General features: G+C 38.4%; 1 protein-coding gene across 3 annotated transcripts in view; it reads right to left on the bottom strand.

Moving 5' to 3' along the window:
* LOC128192940 (E3 ubiquitin-protein ligase UBR4-like) overlaps positions 1-18,257 on the bottom strand; it is a 38,114-nt gene that overhangs the window by 3,773 nt on the left and 16,084 nt on the right. For 2 of the 3 annotated variants that reach the window (XM_052866040.1, XM_052866042.1), the window contains exons 39-97: positions 18,117-18,206; positions 17,873-18,025; positions 17,398-17,622; positions 17,174-17,258; positions 16,991-17,063; positions 16,720-16,897; positions 16,582-16,629; positions 16,243-16,406; positions 16,091-16,157; positions 15,895-15,984; positions 15,626-15,757; positions 15,248-15,332; positions 14,792-15,066; positions 14,499-14,639; positions 14,036-14,195; positions 13,497-13,907; positions 12,501-12,673; positions 12,089-12,268; positions 11,921-11,974; positions 11,547-11,733; positions 11,141-11,294; positions 10,951-11,047; positions 10,731-10,838; positions 10,478-10,591; positions 10,246-10,368; positions 9,932-10,099; positions 9,760-9,837; positions 9,591-9,638; positions 9,310-9,486; positions 9,084-9,162; positions 8,765-8,953; positions 8,235-8,554; positions 7,790-7,875; positions 7,621-7,708; positions 7,321-7,514; positions 6,949-7,188; positions 6,597-6,735; positions 6,387-6,506; positions 6,163-6,300; positions 5,856-6,022; positions 5,624-5,735; positions 5,332-5,514; positions 5,134-5,218; positions 4,892-5,013; positions 4,646-4,778; positions 4,097-4,367; positions 3,719-3,860; positions 3,544-3,625; positions 3,259-3,432; positions 2,915-3,036; positions 2,672-2,825; positions 2,538-2,581; positions 2,194-2,365; positions 2,003-2,084; positions 1,605-1,881; positions 1,133-1,323; positions 924-996; positions 604-713; positions 128-356 (exon numbers count right to left, since the gene is read on the bottom strand). In XM_052866040.1, the coding sequence (XP_052722000.1) occupies positions 128-356; positions 604-713; positions 924-996; positions 1,133-1,323; positions 1,605-1,881; positions 2,003-2,084; positions 2,194-2,365; positions 2,538-2,581; positions 2,672-2,825; positions 2,915-3,036; positions 3,259-3,432; positions 3,544-3,625; positions 3,719-3,860; positions 4,097-4,367; positions 4,646-4,778; positions 4,892-5,013; positions 5,134-5,218; positions 5,332-5,514; positions 5,624-5,735; positions 5,856-6,022; positions 6,163-6,300; positions 6,387-6,506; positions 6,597-6,735; positions 6,949-7,188; positions 7,321-7,514; positions 7,621-7,708; positions 7,790-7,875; positions 8,235-8,554; positions 8,765-8,953; positions 9,084-9,162; positions 9,310-9,486; positions 9,591-9,638; positions 9,760-9,837; positions 9,932-10,099; positions 10,246-10,368; positions 10,478-10,591; positions 10,731-10,838; positions 10,951-11,047; positions 11,141-11,294; positions 11,547-11,733; positions 11,921-11,974; positions 12,089-12,268; positions 12,501-12,673; positions 13,497-13,907; positions 14,036-14,195; positions 14,499-14,639; positions 14,792-15,066; positions 15,248-15,332; positions 15,626-15,757; positions 15,895-15,984; positions 16,091-16,157; positions 16,243-16,406; positions 16,582-16,629; positions 16,720-16,897; positions 16,991-17,063; positions 17,174-17,258; positions 17,398-17,622; positions 17,873-18,025; positions 18,117-18,206 (8,556 nt within the window). The remainder of the gene's footprint in view (positions 1-127; positions 357-603; positions 714-923; positions 997-1,132; positions 1,324-1,604; positions 1,882-2,002; positions 2,085-2,193; positions 2,366-2,537; positions 2,582-2,671; positions 2,826-2,914; positions 3,037-3,258; positions 3,433-3,543; positions 3,626-3,718; positions 3,861-4,096; positions 4,368-4,645; positions 4,779-4,891; positions 5,014-5,133; positions 5,219-5,331; positions 5,515-5,623; positions 5,736-5,855; positions 6,023-6,162; positions 6,301-6,386; positions 6,507-6,596; positions 6,736-6,948; positions 7,189-7,320; positions 7,515-7,620; positions 7,709-7,789; positions 7,876-8,234; positions 8,555-8,764; positions 8,954-9,083; positions 9,163-9,309; positions 9,487-9,590; positions 9,639-9,759; positions 9,838-9,931; positions 10,100-10,245; positions 10,369-10,477; positions 10,592-10,730; positions 10,839-10,950; positions 11,048-11,140; positions 11,295-11,546; positions 11,734-11,920; positions 11,975-12,088; positions 12,269-12,500; positions 12,674-13,496; positions 13,908-14,035; positions 14,196-14,498; positions 14,640-14,791; positions 15,067-15,247; positions 15,333-15,625; positions 15,758-15,894; positions 15,985-16,090; positions 16,158-16,242; positions 16,407-16,581; positions 16,630-16,719; positions 16,898-16,990; positions 17,064-17,173; positions 17,259-17,397; positions 17,623-17,872; positions 18,026-18,116; positions 18,207-18,257) is intronic. The other variant, XM_052866041.1, reaches the window with a different exon arrangement.

Genomic DNA, 18,257 nt, shown 5'->3' with positions numbered 1-18,257 from the left:
AATTCACTTTCCATTATTTAGCTGACAGTACAAAAGCTGAAAAACAAATCTTCAGTCAGACCTTAACAACTAAACTTTTCCTGAGGCTGACCTATAACTATACACAAAACAAACATCTGAGTCTGACCTTGGCGGACACTTCTGGGTTCTTTTTGAGTGCCTCCAGTAGGTTCTCAGCCATCGTCCCTATGTGTTTGTCTGAGGAGGCCTGCTCCAGCTTGTGGAGGATGGGGATACACTCCGCCCCGATCAACAGCTGGGTGGGGGGATGGCCCTGACTGAGCCCGGTCAGAAGTCGCAGCACGTAGCTCAGAGCAGGCTTCTGTATAAAGTCCTTCCAGTTCTCTGTGTCAGTCCTGTGAAAAACAACACATCAGTTGCATTACTTAACAGATGGATTGAATATACTCAAAATTCTGTATTCTTTGAAACACAAGTTTCTGTTTAAAGTCTCACAAGGTCTCAGGTTTGGTGTTTAACATCCTGATCAAATAGTAGTCAACAGATACTGTACTGTGAGCATACATGTATACTGGAATGGTTTTCATGATTAACTCAAAACACAGAGAGTACCTTAATATAAAGAAAATCTAATTCACTTACGGAAGAAGAGTTTTCACTTTGGGGGAATTAAGCAGGATGTAATCTACGGCCATTTTTGTGATGCCATGGTCAGCGATCATATTCTTCAGTCTGATTCCATTTGCATTACTCTGGAACAAAAAGAAGTGTTCAGTATAAATCACTTATGCGTTATGTATGTATATGTGCATGATGTGATCATTTAACAATAGAGACAAGGGTATCATCATAAAAATTTTAGATATAAATATTGATGGTCCATGCAGCCCATTACATCTAGAGCACAGGATTTTTTGAAATTACATTTAACATATAAAGTCAATTTTCTCCATTGAACCTACCTCAATTCCACTAGCAACCTCACAAAAGCAGTCAAGATGAAGTGTCTCATCTTGAGTATGTTCCAAATCAAATCTTAATGAAATGAAAACACAATTCAGGATTAACAAATATAGATTTATATTTCTGAAATCTACACATCAAGGATGGGATGGATGTGACAAGTTTATCTCATTAGTTACATAAAAGAAAACTGTTCTGAATGACTTACTTGGTAAAGTCCAGATAAGGCTTGAAGTGGTTCAGAAGGACCAACATTTTATCCTCCTCTCCAAACGCCAAGAACGGGATCAACCTCATTAATCCCTGTAGGACACTGGGATTGGATCTCACAAAAGGACTGTTAATCCTGTCTAGCAACATCAACAACTGATCCTTGTTGCCACACAACTTGGAAAAATTCTGTCAAATAGATTCAAGTAAATTACAACATGCTAGTCCACATGAAATTCTTGTTTATCTTTTGTTGCTTAAAAAACAATACACACAACTAATGTTTAACACATTAAAATTCTAATGAAATTATTGTTTGTACTGGCCTTGAAGCCATAACATTTTGAAAGGCTTTTTGTCTTTTAATCAGAGTCTTGTTTTTCCATGAAATTATTTTCTTTTGTAAAAGTGAGACTAAGATTAAAAGTGAGCTGGTCCATGTTTTGGGGCCTGACTCTGTTGTATCTTACAGTGTAGATCTCTGGGTCCTGACTGCTGGCCTCCAACAGAATGACCTCCATGATGTGTAGGATCTGCTCAGTGATGGTCTGGCCCTTGGTGCTGGTACCACTCTCCTGCTCCGCCCACAGGGCCAGGTTCAGGGCCCCCAGCATCACGTTAACAGTGTTCATCTCCGTCTTTATCAGCTCCTGTCTACAAGCCTTCACATTGACCACGAAGCCAAACAGCTTCAGTAGCACTGTCATCAGCTGTCTGCCCAAGACTAGGTCCTTAATGGTCGCCAATCTAAGGAGGGAACAGAGATAAAGGACCATACAGTTATAAAACGATGAATTTTTGCATTTTTGTTTAAATTTCAATTACTTAGATTGACCTTGCTTTAAATTGTCATTAGAACATGATTTACCTTGTTAACATGACTTTGAGGCCATCCCCTTCCGCTAACACAGAAGCCATTTTGTAGACTTCTTCCTTATCAACGTCTTCCTCTGTAGAAGTAATTTCATAATGGATGATAGCAGTAAGGCATACTGATATATAAACAAAGATAAATAAACAACACATATGTACATGAAGATTTATATTGATGGCCAGTACCTGAGTTGGATTCCAGTGAGTTGACCATGTCTTCAGTAGCGTCTCCTAACAGTCCCCTCATCCTGTAGATGATGGGCATAGGCTCACCCTCCCCGTGCTCTGGAGCCCAGATCTTCTTGTAGACCTCATTCACTGGCAAGTCCAAGCTTATAATTTTCTTGTTCACTAATAGCTGCAATAAAAGTTTCACAATACATTCACAATACAATTTCATCTGAAAACTTATAAATCAATTTTTGTTGTGAAAATCATCATCCCCTCCCTTTTGACTTTAGACCCATAACAAAATATCAATCAGTATTCTGATCTTTATACTAAGAGGCATTCAATGAGTAGTTTCTTACTTCCATTCCTGTGTCATCTTCCAGCAAAGCAACCAACTCACAATCTGTGAAATAAAGATATACATGAAGTAGGTAAGTATAAAAAAAATACATGTATGTTAAGACAAATAATGTTTTCTCAGAATACACTGTACCTTGACAGATTTTGTTTTTGACATCCCTCATCAGAGGTCCTAGTCCTGGTTCGTTGGAGCTGTAAGGATTACCCAGCATTCTCCCCTGCAGGAAGTCCTCCTGTTGAGGGTCCTTCTCAAGAATCATCAAAAACTCCCCTATGTCATTCTCCTCCTGAAAAATATAAATCCCCCTGTATGACTCCATCATCCATTGATGCATGTATCTAACCTATTGAAATAATTTTTTGGGTTCATACTTACAGGGAAAATGATGCTGCACAGCCTCTCAAAGATGAAGACTGGAGATCTGTAGTCATCACCTGGGTACTTGTTGACGGTCTGGACACACACCTGCATGAACTCCTTGGTCTCTGATTCAGTGCCTGAAAATATAAACAAAACGTTTGTTCATGCACAGCAAAATTAGCCCTAAGTATCAATAATGTTTCATCACTGTTTATTGTAGAACATAGAACCACAAATGATTTCTTAACACAATTCTAAACATTACTGTATTCCTTATATATCATCACATAACTGCATCCCTTATAACACTATTTTAAGGTGACACATGTAAACAAAGTCTTGAATCACATGTCAGTTACCTGTGGTGAGTTCCTCCAGCAGTTCCAGAAGCTTGTCCTGGGAGTCGTCTATCAGCTTGGTTCTCTGTACCACCAGCTTCCGAAGCGACAGGTATCCATTCAACACGTACCCCACCAACTTGTTCTTGTAGTAATGTTTGATCACGTCTTGTTCCACAAACAGGGATACCAACTCTGAAACACAGAGAGAGATTATTTACTCAGACATTTCTACAGGTTAGATTCAAAAACTACAGGTTTGATTCATAACCTCTGGATTACATGTTTTTCTACAACAGTGCTCACCTGTCAGAGCTTTTAGAGTGAATCCCTGAGCCAGGTCTGAGCTGAGGGTGGTCTCCTCCAAATACTGCAGTTGTTCCACCTCCTACAAAAGAAGCCCATAGTTAGAAAATGTCCTAATGTATTTGATACTGATAAAGAAGAGTATAAGGAAGAGTTTGGACGCTGTTTTACGCACCTTGTTGATGAGGTCTCCCAGGCGTAGCAGTACCCCCTTGATGGACAGGTAACACTTCCAGTGGGGCTGACTGATCATCCGTTTGAACAGAGACAAGAATTCTGTTGCATTCTCCCCACTTTTGCAGATTTCATCCAGGCATCTACAAGGTGAAAAACTCATGAACCCTTGTGTCAAGTCAATGTACATGTACATTTGTACATGTAACACATCTGCATGTTGGGAACAAATATTAATTTAGAACTTAAAACAATATTCAAGTTCATAATAATACTACAAATATCAAAGATATTTAATAATAATACATACATATCTAAAACATGTACTCATATAATTTGCAACAAATTATGCAAATCAAAAGACTGTAATGAGACTTACCTAGTAAGCATGTCAATAATCTCCTTTTTACGGGATGGTATTTGGGAAATTGACTCGATGATACTACAAGCCATCTGTCTGGCAGAGCGTGAAGATGGTGTGAACATGGCCTGCTGTAGCCAGGTGGTTTGGGTCAGCTTCAGGTGGATAGGTGGAGTCTTCCACATCTTCTCTCTCCACCTGGTGCCATATTTCTCCATTAAGTACAAAGCTCTCACTTCTTTCTTGCTGTCCTTCTTCTCAGATTTGTTTTCAGTGGATTCAGTGGCTCCTATTTCAATCAAAAGCAAGATTATTAAGCATAGTTTTAAACACATGCACCATAACCTTTTCACAGAATATGCAAAATGTATAATACAAGAACTTGAATAAAAACACTACATATGGTTATTCATGACACAAATTAAAGGAAAAATATATGTCACTCAACAAAAAGCTTTTTAGTTTGATGTAGACATAGAGAGATATCAATAAATAAATATTCACTCTAGAATCTATACTTTATTTATGTTGAGTTTTGTAGAACCTTAATTTTAAACAGTTTCTGACCTCTTCTTGGGAGTCTCCTCTGCCAGGCCTGGAACGAGTGCTTAGGGTCGCCCGCTAGCCAGGCCTTGCTGTTCACATGTAGGTCAGCAGACATGTACTTTAAGGGGACAGTTACCTCCTGGTTCTGCTTGTCCTAAAACAAAAATGTTTAAATCAAGTTATACATACATGTAAAATATTTCAAAATACGAAAGTTATGCTTTAAAAAGTTTTTGTAATAATTTTGTTATTTGCATAGCAAGGCACCTTCTTTGAGGATCCTCCATCAGGTTTTACAAGTTGTTGTAGAATCCTCAAGCAAGGTAGTCTGATAGTGTCCATAATTACTGGCTGCTTCATTTGCATTCCCATCAGGAACAATCTCATCACTACAAATGTAAAATTCATATAAGTATCAACATAAATTTAAAGCTTGAAAAAGTTTTTTATTTGCATCTGCATATATTAATGGTGTTGTATCACATTCCCAACTGCTGCCCAGTACCTACCACATCTGACTCTTTGTTCCCAACAACTGTCCTCTTGTTCCAGGGAAGTGGCTAACAGCATTATCTCATTTCTCACAGATGATCCCTGAATCAACAGAAATTGATGCATTATCCAAAATTCATGTTTATTAACAATTCAAGATACATGTATATTTTGGAATTCAGGATTTTTAGTTCATGCTGAGTGTGGCTGCTTACCAGGTCTGGGTTAGACAGGTGCCCCTTTAGAGCACCAGCTATCCTTGTCATGATCAGGTTGTTCATTTCCTCGGTTCCTTTACGGTTGTCTTTAGTCAGCATACACAGCAGTGAGAGGACAGCTATCCTGACTTGCAGTGTACCGTGCCTCAAGTTAAAGTCTATCAGCTCCTTGATCATGCCCTGCAAATAAACAATTATCTTTATTAAATCAATAATGACATCCTAGAAACTTTCTTTAATTCTGTACAACTTCATTGAACTTGACAGTATTTTGTATTCTGTGACTGACCTGACTACAGAGTATATGTCGGAGGTTAGTGTTGGTGACTAGGGCTCTCAGCAGGGTGATGCAGTGCTCCACTGCAGAGCTGGCACATCCATAACAGTTACTGCTTCTATTACTGTCAAAATGTAAACAAACACTCTACTGACCAACAACTCTCTACAAAGTGCTTCACACAAAATGGTTCTCAAAACTGGAGTAACAATAGTTTACAAGTTTAACTGCTAAGAAGCCTTACCTGTCCTTTCCAACAGGTTTGGCACAGCTAGGAACTTTGCGGGCTTTTAGGGGCGACTCTGTGATGTCACGCGGACTTGTGACAGGGGAGACGCGGCTAGCAGCAGCAACCGCCTCCTGTTGTTGGCTGTCATACTCCACCAACTCTTTACGACAGGCCATCACTTTCTGCTCATAGAAACACCCATAACATTGAAAACATGTACATATATAATACCACTGTTTCTCTCACTAGTCAACAACTATCAAATGGTCAGAAATTCACATTATTCACATACACATGGTTACTCAAGTTCTCTGATGCCTACCTGAATGATCTTGCTGAGTTCATCAAATGAGGATTTACACTCATTGCAGTATTTGAGGGCTAGTTGTTGTATGGACTTGTTGACACTACTGCCTGGTACAGCACCACTGTTGGCACCACCAGCACTCAGTCCCTCCTCCTACAACCCAAACAAATACATGTACTCACATAATCAATTCTGTAAAAGAGAGAGAGAGAGAGAGAGAGAGAGATTTTGTGTCTTACCCTATCAGAGCCGTGTTCCTTCACTTGAATCAACAATTTTTCCAGCTGTGGTCTGTGCTGCTGCAGATTTCTGTAAATCCTGTCAGCTTTTTCCAATAGGGCATTAATGGTGCCAATAGCCTAAAACAACACAAAGACAGTTTTAATCCTCCCAAATACATGGACTTTTGTCACATTTCAATGACTCTGTTAAAGATTGTTGTGAATCACCTTCTTTCTGTCCTCTTCATTTTCAATGGGATCAACAGCACAACAGGGCTTGGCAGTCAGAGTGAAGTCAAACTTGGCATATTTACAGAACCCACAAGCATTGCAGAGGAAAGGGTCTTTCTCATCATAGTTAATAGCTCTATAGAAAACAAAAGAACCATTGTAAGAACCCTGTATTTTTATCCGAGGAATATGACAATCAATTTGCATAATATAAATAAGAATAAATAGAAAATCATTTCAGCACTTAAGTTTTCATTTTCATTTATTTACTTTAGATATAATACATGTTTTTTTGACTACCAATTGCATCAATCATCTTGGTACATGTATAAATGAACATTTACAGTACCTGCACTTGTGACACTGGAACACATTTTCTCCACAGTTGCCACACACTCCTGGGTTAGCTGGCACTGAGGCACTACAGCGGGGGCATTGCAGTGTCTCCGCCGTGGCCTGGAGATTATCATAGAAGTCAGCATACTCTATCATCAGGTTACAGGCAACAATAGGGATCGGGAACTCAACCTTCACATCTGTTTGTCCAGTGGTCAAGGTCATCTTTCTGGCCTTGTGCCAAAGTCCAGGTCTACAACATTGTTAGAATGTTTACAAACAAGTTCTGAACATGTGATAATAATCAACTTTAAGTATACAGATACACGATTCATTAGCTTCAATGAGACTTGTAAACTAATTCTTGCTGATCCAAAGTCTTTACTTGTTCTTGAGCTCCACCACGGCCTGCACTGTCCTGTTGTTGTAGTAGATGTTGAGGACACGCACCATCTTGGTCCTCTTGAGGTCACTGATCCTGAGGGTGATCTTCGAGATGGTGTGGCTACCCACCAGCTTCACTATCTGAGTGGTGGTGGTGAACTTGGAGTCCACTTTGATAGAGGACAGCTTCAGGTTCTTTATAGAAGAAAACATATGAAATCCTGTACAAACTCTGCAACAATATACATGTACATCTGGTAAATGTAAATTTTATGTTTGCATTTTATGGCACAATACTCACAGCATAAGGGACTTCAGGATTGTTGCATACTAGGCAGGGATCACTCTCCAAGTAGTAGCCATCAAAGTCAACCAGCCCTTGTAACATGCTGTGGAAATAAGAACATTACTGATGAATACAATCTATAATGCGACTGGTTGACATTACAGTGATTACTGTAGCTCCTTACTTATAGATCTGGGCATTGGGGTGGTTAGAAAGGACCTGGTTTTCTTGTCTCAACACAGCTACTGCTTTATCCAGGTATTCTTTGGTCTGTAATATTATTTAAAATAAATCATTCTATGCTCCCATTGCATTCTGAGGCTTAAATTAATGTTAAACAAAAAATAAGCTTTTCGAAAGCCTTGCAAGTCTCAAGTTACTTCAATTCATTTAAGTTAGTTAAACAAAATGTAAACATTGCTTGCTTAATTTACTCTCATTGCCTGTTGTAGAATTAAAATAAGCATGTTACATGTAACTATTTAAAACAACTGTAAGGTAAAAATTGGGCTTAATCTTTTACAATTATGATTGGCTGAAAACAAAGCTACTGTAGACCCTATATACATGTTGGGAAAGTGTGCATTACAGTTCCTCTTTCTACATTATGTCTGATACATTGGTAATACCTTTTTCTCAGAGGTCTGAGGAGTTTTCAGCAGGAAGTATCCCAGGAGATCTACAAACTGAGAAGCCTTGCGGCCGTGCTGGGGAAGCTCTTTCCACAGATCCCACAACAGGTCCAGCAGTCTCTCCTGGTCGGACAGGCTGGAGTTCCTGTAGATGCTGTGTAACAGGCTGTGGGCCTGCCAGCGGATACTGGTGGAGTTAGACTCCAGTAGGAAGGTCCTCACAAACTTCACAAGAAGCTCTCTGTCAAGGATCTTCATCAGTAGCTGGACCAAGCTCAGACACAGAGCCTCGTCGTGTTTCTGACCATCATCTGAATCTGTGCAACATAAACAGCCAGAAATGCATAAGTGATATATGTAATTCTAATGTGTTTGACCAAATATTCCTTCATACACATATTCATACACTGTATATTCAATTTTCCATACTGTGATTTTTAATCTACACAAAAATAGGAAACAACTGCCACATGGATATAAGAATCATGTTTATATTATTATTTACTCTGTAGTCTGTATATGTGTACCTTGATCATTCTTGTCCTTGTCTTTATCTTTCTTGGGTTTTCCTGGGGAGCCTGTGATGCTAGATTTCCCTCCATTACTCCCATCCTCAGATTTACTTCCACACAGAGCACTCTGCAGCAACTGGAGCAGGGTAGGGGCCACACCCTCATTCAGCAGAATACTGGCCCTCACCAGAAATATCATCACATCTACAGCAGAAAGAACTTAATGATTGAACAAAGCTCATAATTCATTTCATAGAAAAATCTGATCAATAACCAAATTCTCTCCAACCACCCCAATGCACATATATAACTGTGATTTAACCCTACAACTTACTTTGGTTATCTCGACAATAGAGTTGCCAATTGACTGGTCTGCTAGAGGCTGTGTCACTACAGAATTTCAGGTGCTCAATCTATTAAAAAGAAGCATAAATGCATTACTTACATGAACTCTCAATAAAAAGTAAAAATCGGGAAACAAAGAATGTTATTATTTTTTTCAAGGACATGTGCAATTCATTAACAATAAATGTTGTCTTAAGTAAGGCTTGGTTTCTTACGATATTGAGGAGGGTGTCATAGTTGAGTACAATGGGGGCGGGGGTGACCTCAGCTTCGTTGATGTCCAGGCCTCCCTCCTTACACAGCTCTGTGACGGTCTGTAGATGGGACTCCACAGCATGGAGGTCCCTCAACTGTCTGTACTTCTCCTTGGTTCCACTGATAAACAGCAGCAGCTGCAATAGGACACACAGGTAAAACGTAAAACATTGTAAATGAAAATCCCTTCAAGGATCTAACTAACTTACACAAGATATCCAAAAAAAAGAACTTTACAAACCTTCCTGACTGTTCGTCTAAAGTATGGTGTCTGTTGTGTCATCATATACTAGAAACAAAAAGATTGATTTGATTGCAAAGGAAACAGATATTATCAAGGACCATATGCAGAATATTATTAAAATTTATCATATAATGTTACTATTCAAAGTAAAACAGTATTTCCATACCTCAGACAGAATAGTATTCCAATATTTATCAAAAGCTGCAGAAGGAACACTTGAAACACCTTCTGAAATCTTCTTCAACTGTAAAATAACGCATGTAAAATATTATTCTCGCATGTTCAGAGAATTATTGAGAAAACAGCAACACAAACTTAAACTGTCTTAACAGGTGTACCTGATAGGGAAGTCTCAGAACCATCTCAGTCAGCATCTGCGGGTAATCTTCAAATACATCATTGGCATGTCCTTTAACATACTGTCGCAGGAAGAACGGTGACATGTCTGGGGGTGGGGATGTGGGGTGGGGCTTCAATAACTGACCAGTTACTGCACTACCCTCCTCCTACAATGAGATACATGTACATGTATTAAGATATAACTCTTTATCAGATCTTACAAAATTTTCAAACATACAGTATAATCTTTTATCAATTTCACATAATGTATTATCTAGAAATTGACACTAGAGAGGATATAGCCACTCCTTACCTCTGTCACAGAATACTGTTTCCAGAATGGCAGCAGGTTCTTCAGGATGGTCAGACAGAAAGGGATGGCTCCACTAGATATCAGAGCTGCGGCGGTGGCATTGCTAACAAAGGAGGAGGACGACTGAAAGGAAACACAGATATACATGTAGGTAATTATACATGTAGTTTGTACCTGATGTCACACTTCATTATAAATGTCTATTACAATTCAATTTGTAGTAAAGACTAACCTCCCCTGCCAGTTTATTTCCTGTCTTGGTCCTTGACAACAGCACACTGAGGAGTCTGAGTAGAACAAGCTTGACTTCATAGCACTGGTTTCTACAGGCAATCTGCTCCAAATCCTGCAAAGAAAAAATGGAAAGTTTCAGTGTACTTTTACTTCAGGTACATTTAAATGAATTATGCACTTACACATTTTCATCACTTTTCTATTGGAAATTTTAAAATCAAAATCAAAATGTTGTTGATATTGAGACATACTTTTCCAGCCAGGTCCAACTCCTTAATAATGGCTGTCAGCAAGGCATCCAAGGCTCCTTTGTCTTTTTCTTCATCACTGTCCAGATCTGATGTCAGCATCAGTAATACCTGTTATAGACAGAAATTATTGTACATCCCATTATTTATCATATTCTAAGCAATTACTGTACATTTACGTACACATTTCTCAGCTCAATTTACCTGCATTTAAATACCTTACCTGCATGTAGGGAATCACTCTAACACCCCCAACATTTCTCATCTCAGGAAGATACTGCAAAAGTCTCTCCAGTATCATCAATCGCAAGCTATGCAACCTACAACATTGATTTTTCCATAAACCTTTCTTAGAACATGATATTTTTTATGGCATTAGAAACATATTGTATAACTACACCAATCATACTCACCTGACCGAGGCATCATAGTCGGCGTCTACATCTGTGCAGTCCACTTCATGATGAAGGGAGCCACTGGGCATGCCCAAACTGCTGGTCTCACTTCGCGGTCCAAATGTGTTACTCTCTCTGTCCCTGTCTCCATACGCACTGCTACGCCCACTCACTTTAAAAAGGAAATGTATATTCTCCAAATCAATATCATACATATAGGTCAGAGCAGATTTCTACACATAAAATAAATGACTGTTGTGAATATCTCTTTACTGTTGTACTTGATGTGATTATTTGTTGTTTACCAATAAATTCTATGGCACTTTTCCCAGTCTCTGAGACTGCATGCCCTTTTTATAACCGTAAATGACTTTTAACACATATCTCTATACCTATATACTTGATGTAATCATTAATTATTTACCAATTGATTCTATGGCACTTCCTCCACTCTCTGAGCCTGCACTCCCAGCATGCTCTGCTGGAGAGGTGCGTAGGGTGGATCCGTCGGTGGCGGCATTACTTCCCATCTCATCATCACTGCCTGGGGCTGAGGCTGTAGTATCAGACATGGGCCCCTCCTCAATAGAAATTGCATTCTGTAGGGCCGACTGTCAAGACAACCATGGGAAAATCAATCAAAGGATTCTTATTTTAATATTATAATTTTGTCATGGAATTACATTTACATTGCTTCAGTGGATCAATTTGTTACATAAGTCAAATAACACAATTTCATGTTTATCAAAATTTATTTATTTTTCAATTCTCACAAGTATCAGCAGGAATTACACTGACCTGCACATTGTTTAGTCCAAGTCCCTGTAGTCCAAGGGAGTTACTATTTCCTGGCTACAAACAAAGATCCAAAATAAATCATTTTTAACCAAACAAAGACCCAAACTGTTGTACGTCTTCACCATACTCTTTACAAAGAATTGTTCTTTAAACACAACTCCTCCCTACCTGATCCTGCAGGCTGAGAGCAATAGCCAGCTCCACCATTGTTTCATCATCAGCATCAGGTGGGATGTCGACCATGGGGAAGTTACGACTGGCCAGCAGGGCTTCTAAAGGTGAGCGACCCACATCTTCTGGCTCTGGGTCACCTGGCTCAAGTACCATTGGCTCCTCATGGTCATGTTCCTAAATCAGAGAACATCAAGAGTAAATACAGTGAGCTATACAGTAATATTTTATCCTTGAAGTACAAACAAACAGATGATTCTTTTAAAGAAAACTCATTCCTCATGCACACTAATCCCATTTTTCTTCAATCCCTATTTTCCATATTCACAAATGTTTTCAGTTTGTTTGTTTTTGTTCACTGTTACAGTGCCAGTACAGGCTTCTCTGCTAATTTATTCAATGAACTTACCACAACTTCAAACTGTTCATCTGCATCATCAGCGTCATTGTGTTCCTCAATTTCCACAGAGTGAGGAGGGGGCACCTGCTCTACCACATTTTGTACAGGTTTATTTCCCTTGTCATCATCCTCATCATCGTCGTCATCATCATCATCGTTGTCATCATCCTCTGCTCCACCACCTACAAAAATATCTTAGAATATACAGTATACGAAAATCCTCATTTAAGTAATTATATACACAACAACAAAGAATTAGCTTCGAAAAAGAGTTATACTTCATGGCAAAACAAGATTTTTAATCTCCAAAAGAAACTAAACATCTTTAAATATTTCCCATAAAGATTTGATGTTTAATTTAAATAAATTTTTTGTTGATAAGATCTTTGAGCAGTTGAACAAAATCTCATCCTCGAACTCAGGAAAACTTCATTTTAACAGTGAAATATCAAATACTAACGAGTACAAGTTGCAAGATTACTTAAAGTTTTCCTTGAAAAAGCATGAAAGATCCCAGCTAACAAGATTAAGAATAAGTGCACATTCTTTATTCATTGAAACAAGTAGATATTGTAAACCAATTATCCCAAAGGAAAAACGTTTATGCTATGCTTGTAAATTATTAGTTGAAAATGAAAAACATTTTGTACTTTACTGTGTATGACAGTCTTCGATTTCATTATTGTGATATTTTCAATGATAAATTCTACAGTGGTATTGATCCCATAAAAGAAATTGTTAATCCATGTGATTTTCATACTACAAAACCTCTATGTTTCGACTTGGATAAATGTTTTATGCAGAGAAATTAGTTCCAGGGACTATGAAGTATTGTATAAAACTGTCTTGCATGCTGTTGCCTTTATGTTATAATTTTCTTTTGTCTGTCATTTGATTTCATTTTGACTGTATGCCAACATGGTGATGTCAATAAACCATTGAACTGAATTGAATATATACAGGTTTGAAAATGGCATAGATTAATTGACTCAGAGTGATTCTTACCTGGTGAACTACACCTGGGGGGAGAGGGAATAAAAACTCTCCTTCGCCTGTGCCTGGGTCTCAGACATCGAATCATGGCCTGCTTACAGGAGAAGCTGACCTGCTGGTCAGGACAGAGCAACATCTTCACATACAGCTTGGTAGATAGGGCAACATTGTCAAAGTCATTGATAGTGAAAGCATGAATAATTTCCACCAGTGCTCCCACTGTGGCATCCACATGGGCCAGGCCTGGCAGACACACCGGGGCCAGCATTGGGTTGGCAGGTTTAGCACTGTGTAGAGCCCAGAAAGCCTCCATTAACTGGGTCACAAAATGGTTCTTCTCTTTTGCATCAAGGTCAGACAAACTTGCAATAGATGGTGCTGATTTTTCCTCCTTCTCGTCTTCCAAATCTGTGACTTCTAGAACTATTAATGAAAAATATCGACTGTAATATATGTAGTTTTTAAAATGCTATAAAAAAAACATGCCATGAATAATCACAATACATTTGATATGCTTTGTAAAGAAGAATTATCAGATTTAAGTTGAATACCTTCATCCTCCTTGTTTCCCTTCTCGGCAAACTTGATCAGGTTGTTGGGTCTGGACACAGCCACAGACCTGGCAGTCACTAGCAGTCTCTGATAGGCCTCCACATCCAGCGGCTTCTCTTTGTTCAGACTGGCCATTACATGCTTCAGCTCTGCCTGGTCCTAGCACATATATCAGATTCAAATCAGTATGTATCTTATATCAACACTGCAAACTATTTAACTTAAGATGGATGAGATCACATTACCTACAAAATTAATGTAGAATATTTACTATATACATGAAGGTACATGTACATGTATATATTGGTGTGTTCAATCATAAGCAAAGACAAATTAACAAAAATCAACTTTAAATTGATCTTATTAAATTACATACCAATCTATATCATTTACTAAATACACGCACAAGTAAAATGTAGGTGTATGTGTCAGTGTGTCTGTGTCAGTGTGTCCATTCTTTACCTTGTGGTTGTAATATGTTTGTGGGGACAGGAACAGAGAGGCCAGCAGTGACTTGGTGTGTGACTGTACACTATCAGGCATGGGAAGATTCAGGAGGCTGGTAGCAATGCTCAAAGTGTCAGTTCTCATTTCAGTCAAACCCTGAACAAAAGAAAATACATGTAGTCAGTTACACTATATCAGTGAAAACAAAACCAGTTACAAAAATTCGAAATTCTCATCAACTATTCCTTTACATATTTCATACAACAAGCATGAAAAACCTTACATGTGTTTATAGCAGAAAAATGTACCTTGTCTTCCATAGGACAAGCAGCAAAGGCTCCATCCAGCACCTCTAGTGCACTACCCAGCAGTCTGTCCGCGGAGGTCAGGGGTAGGGGTGTGGCCGAGGGAACCACCTCACTATCTGCCGAGTTCATGCCCCCTGAAGAGGTCAAAGACTTCTGGGTCTGGGATTCCAGGAATTCGTCTGGTTCTTCTGGCCAGGCAAATGATTCCTTGGTCTTCACAAACACCTTAATGAAGTCCACCATTGTCACTCCTCCTGGGTCTACACTGGCTCCAACTGTACAACATAACAATTCACTCACTAAGTACATATATAACTCAAACTATTTTATCTAAGAATTTGCCATCTTAATAATGAATCAATACCAACTAATTTTTTAAAGACCATCCTTTTTATCAGAGAGTAAGGAATAAATTCTGACCATGTATTTATAATTCAGTGATAATAATATACTTACAGTGTATGGTGAATTTCTTGTCTGCTGTCAACGATTCTTCTCTAGTGAAGGGTAAATCAAACCATCTGGCTCGAGTCACTTTGACCTAACAAAGAAAATGATATAAAAACAAATTCTAAACACAAATTCACAATCCTGTTAATACATGTATTTATTAATGTACAAGTACAGCATTACAATAAAATTTAAAGAGATAATTTTGCTGGACCAGAACTTAATCTTAGAATCTTAGATTTATCATCATGTGCTCTGTTACTGAGCTTCCAGGATGATAACCATGGTCATAAAACTACAAACAAAGAGATCCATATACAGTATCTACCACATCACAAGAACCTTGAAACTTCCAGCTCTCTGTGTGATTCTGTTCTATCTTACCTGTGTGGTTCTTCCAAAGACCTCTATGTAGGAAGGGGCTCTCTCTATGCTCTGAGTTCCCACCAACACTCTACATCCCAACATGACATTGGCCGAGTTGGTGTTTGTGATCTCCACAGTGAATCCAAAAGGCTGCAATCAGAAAATAATTCACAAGTCTACTTTATGCATAATAATTTAAAGTATACTAGTTTTCCAAAAAACAGAACTGAAAATAACTGCCCCTTTAAGGAACATTCACCACCTAACCAATTAATGTAAAAACATACCTTTGTGCTTGCAACATACATTCCAATTGTATTTAATCTGTGCTTTATTTGTTGAGCATTATAAATCTGCAGCAAATCATTTCCACCAAACTGTAAAAAAAAAAGTGTATAGTATATTATCTACAGTAAAATAAGTGCACATGTACCGGTAGGTATATCATAAGATCTAATAATAAAGTCCTTTGATTGAACCTACCTCAATGTCATTGGTCTGCTGGCAGTGCTCAAAAAAGTCAATGGGAAAAGATACAGATCCAGTGGGTCTACCTGTAAACAAAACATAAATCAATGAAAAAATTAATAAAACAAGTTACATATCTCTGTCAGTATATCAGATGGGCTCTGTACATGCCTGATTTGGTGGATCTCTTTTTCTTGACTGGCTTGAGGACAGCAATAGGACTCTGGGGTTGGAGATAGGGTGACAGCCAGAAGTTTGTGGTGTTCACATTGGCCATGTAAATCCTTAAACTTCCATCCTCACACAACAGAATCATTGTGGTTCTGTGCTGCTGCAAAAATAAACTGACAAATCTAAACACCAGGAATTTCATTCTTTGTCTAATTTATACATTCATAATTTTTGTAGATTCTATTTGGATCTTTGTCCCTTTTTTTTCATTCAAAATTTTGTGGTAAGGAAAAAGATGCAATTACATGCATAAGAAATACAAAACATTCACGTACCTGATCTGAGTTGGAAGCTGTGTGTCGTATAGCTACAACATCTTGAATCTAGAGAGAAAAAGAGTCACAAGTTTAACATTTTTTAAAATTCCCAATCTTTGTGGTTGAACTTGTTACAGCTATTCCGCTATGGAGTACCTTGGCCTTGGCTGGGACAACTTTGATTTCCTGTACCATGATGCTGTCCAGTTGAATCATAAGAACAACTGGGTTGTTGGAGGTCTGGGTCATACTGTACATCAGGCCTGTGTGACCGGGGACTTCAGACCACTGCACCAGGGGCTGGGTAGAGTTACTCCCCTTGGTGGTTCCATTTCTGCACAGATCAATAGGCACAATCATTTTCTTTTATGCCACTAAATAAATCAGCAGAACCATATTTTCAGCAACAAAAAATTAATTGCCTTACGTTTTGAGGGTGATTGGAAACAACATTGGGGTCTTAGAAAGATCCTTGGAAACTGTGGCAGCAAAACTCTTTCCTACAAAAACATACGATATTCATGGTTAGAAGATATTTAATACATTGTATCTTACAAAATTATCTACATTTTCATTAGTGGTTAGGTCATAAATATTGTAACCAAGTTACCCTGGCTATAACTGAAGAAAATCAGCTGTAGAGCGTGGGAGTAGTAGACAGACACACCCCCTCCTGCCACTAAATTGTTCACTTCCTACAAAATAATATAGTATCTATAAAAGAATCTCTATAAAGTGAAGTCAGTTTGTAATATTAAATTATTTGTGCAATTTCAATATCTACAAGTACATTTTGAAATATATTTGCATTCTTAATCAACATTATAACCATACTTTCAATTCTGAGTGTTCAACATCCAAGACATTGGTGATGTAGAATGGTCCATTCTTAGCACTGCTGCTGTCGTCCATCACTTGAGTGTAGATATAACCACTGGAGGCCATCAGGACAATGTAACGGCCCTCCTCAGTACAGATAAATGTGGCATCACGGATCTTACCGCTCGGCAGCAAGAAGTAGTACTGGGGACTCAAAGCATCCATTCCCAAGTTGTATATCTGTAAAAGATGTTAACAAATAAAATGACTTGATGTGTCCATTCCCAAGTTGAATACTAAATCTGTAAAATATGTTAGCAAATCAAATTCAATTCTTGTTTACCCTTCTTAAAATATTCTAAAATGATGCTGCTTTCTGTTTAAATTGTGATGGATTTCAGACATAAAAAAAATCTTCTGTACTTCATGGACAGTTTCCTTTAAAACATATTAACTTATCTAACTCTATACTACTTTGCACTCTGCTCACCTTGACAAAGTCTGCAGTGACTATGGCCAGCTCTGTCTGAGTTCCCGGCAGCCAGATGGGTTTGATGATGAAGTTCCCCGAGGTCAGGGTAGGGTGTAGAACCAGGTGATCAGACACCTGACCAGAGTTTGTGAAGGTCAACACATGGCAGTCCTACAAGTCAGAAATTACAGGTAAACCATTGCAATAAAGCAATAGGCTGGTAGCCAGAATTATCTTCATTTACTCTTATTAGAATTTTTACCTTTAGACCAGTCACAGCTAAGTAATCTTCATTACAAGGGTTTCCCATGATTGACAGTACAGTGAATGGGATAGGAGCTGAGGCTAGTCTCTGTAAAATAAAGATATTAAGTAAATCCAAGGACTATCAACATTATGCATG

The sequence above is a fragment of the Crassostrea angulata genome, chromosome 7 (genome assembly GCF_025612915.1).
Source record: "Crassostrea angulata isolate pt1a10 chromosome 7, ASM2561291v2, whole genome shotgun sequence".
In the NCBI taxonomy this organism is placed as follows: Eukaryota; Metazoa; Mollusca; class Bivalvia; order Ostreida; family Ostreidae; genus Magallana; species Magallana angulata.
This window is presented reverse-complemented; position numbering and strand designations above follow the sequence as displayed.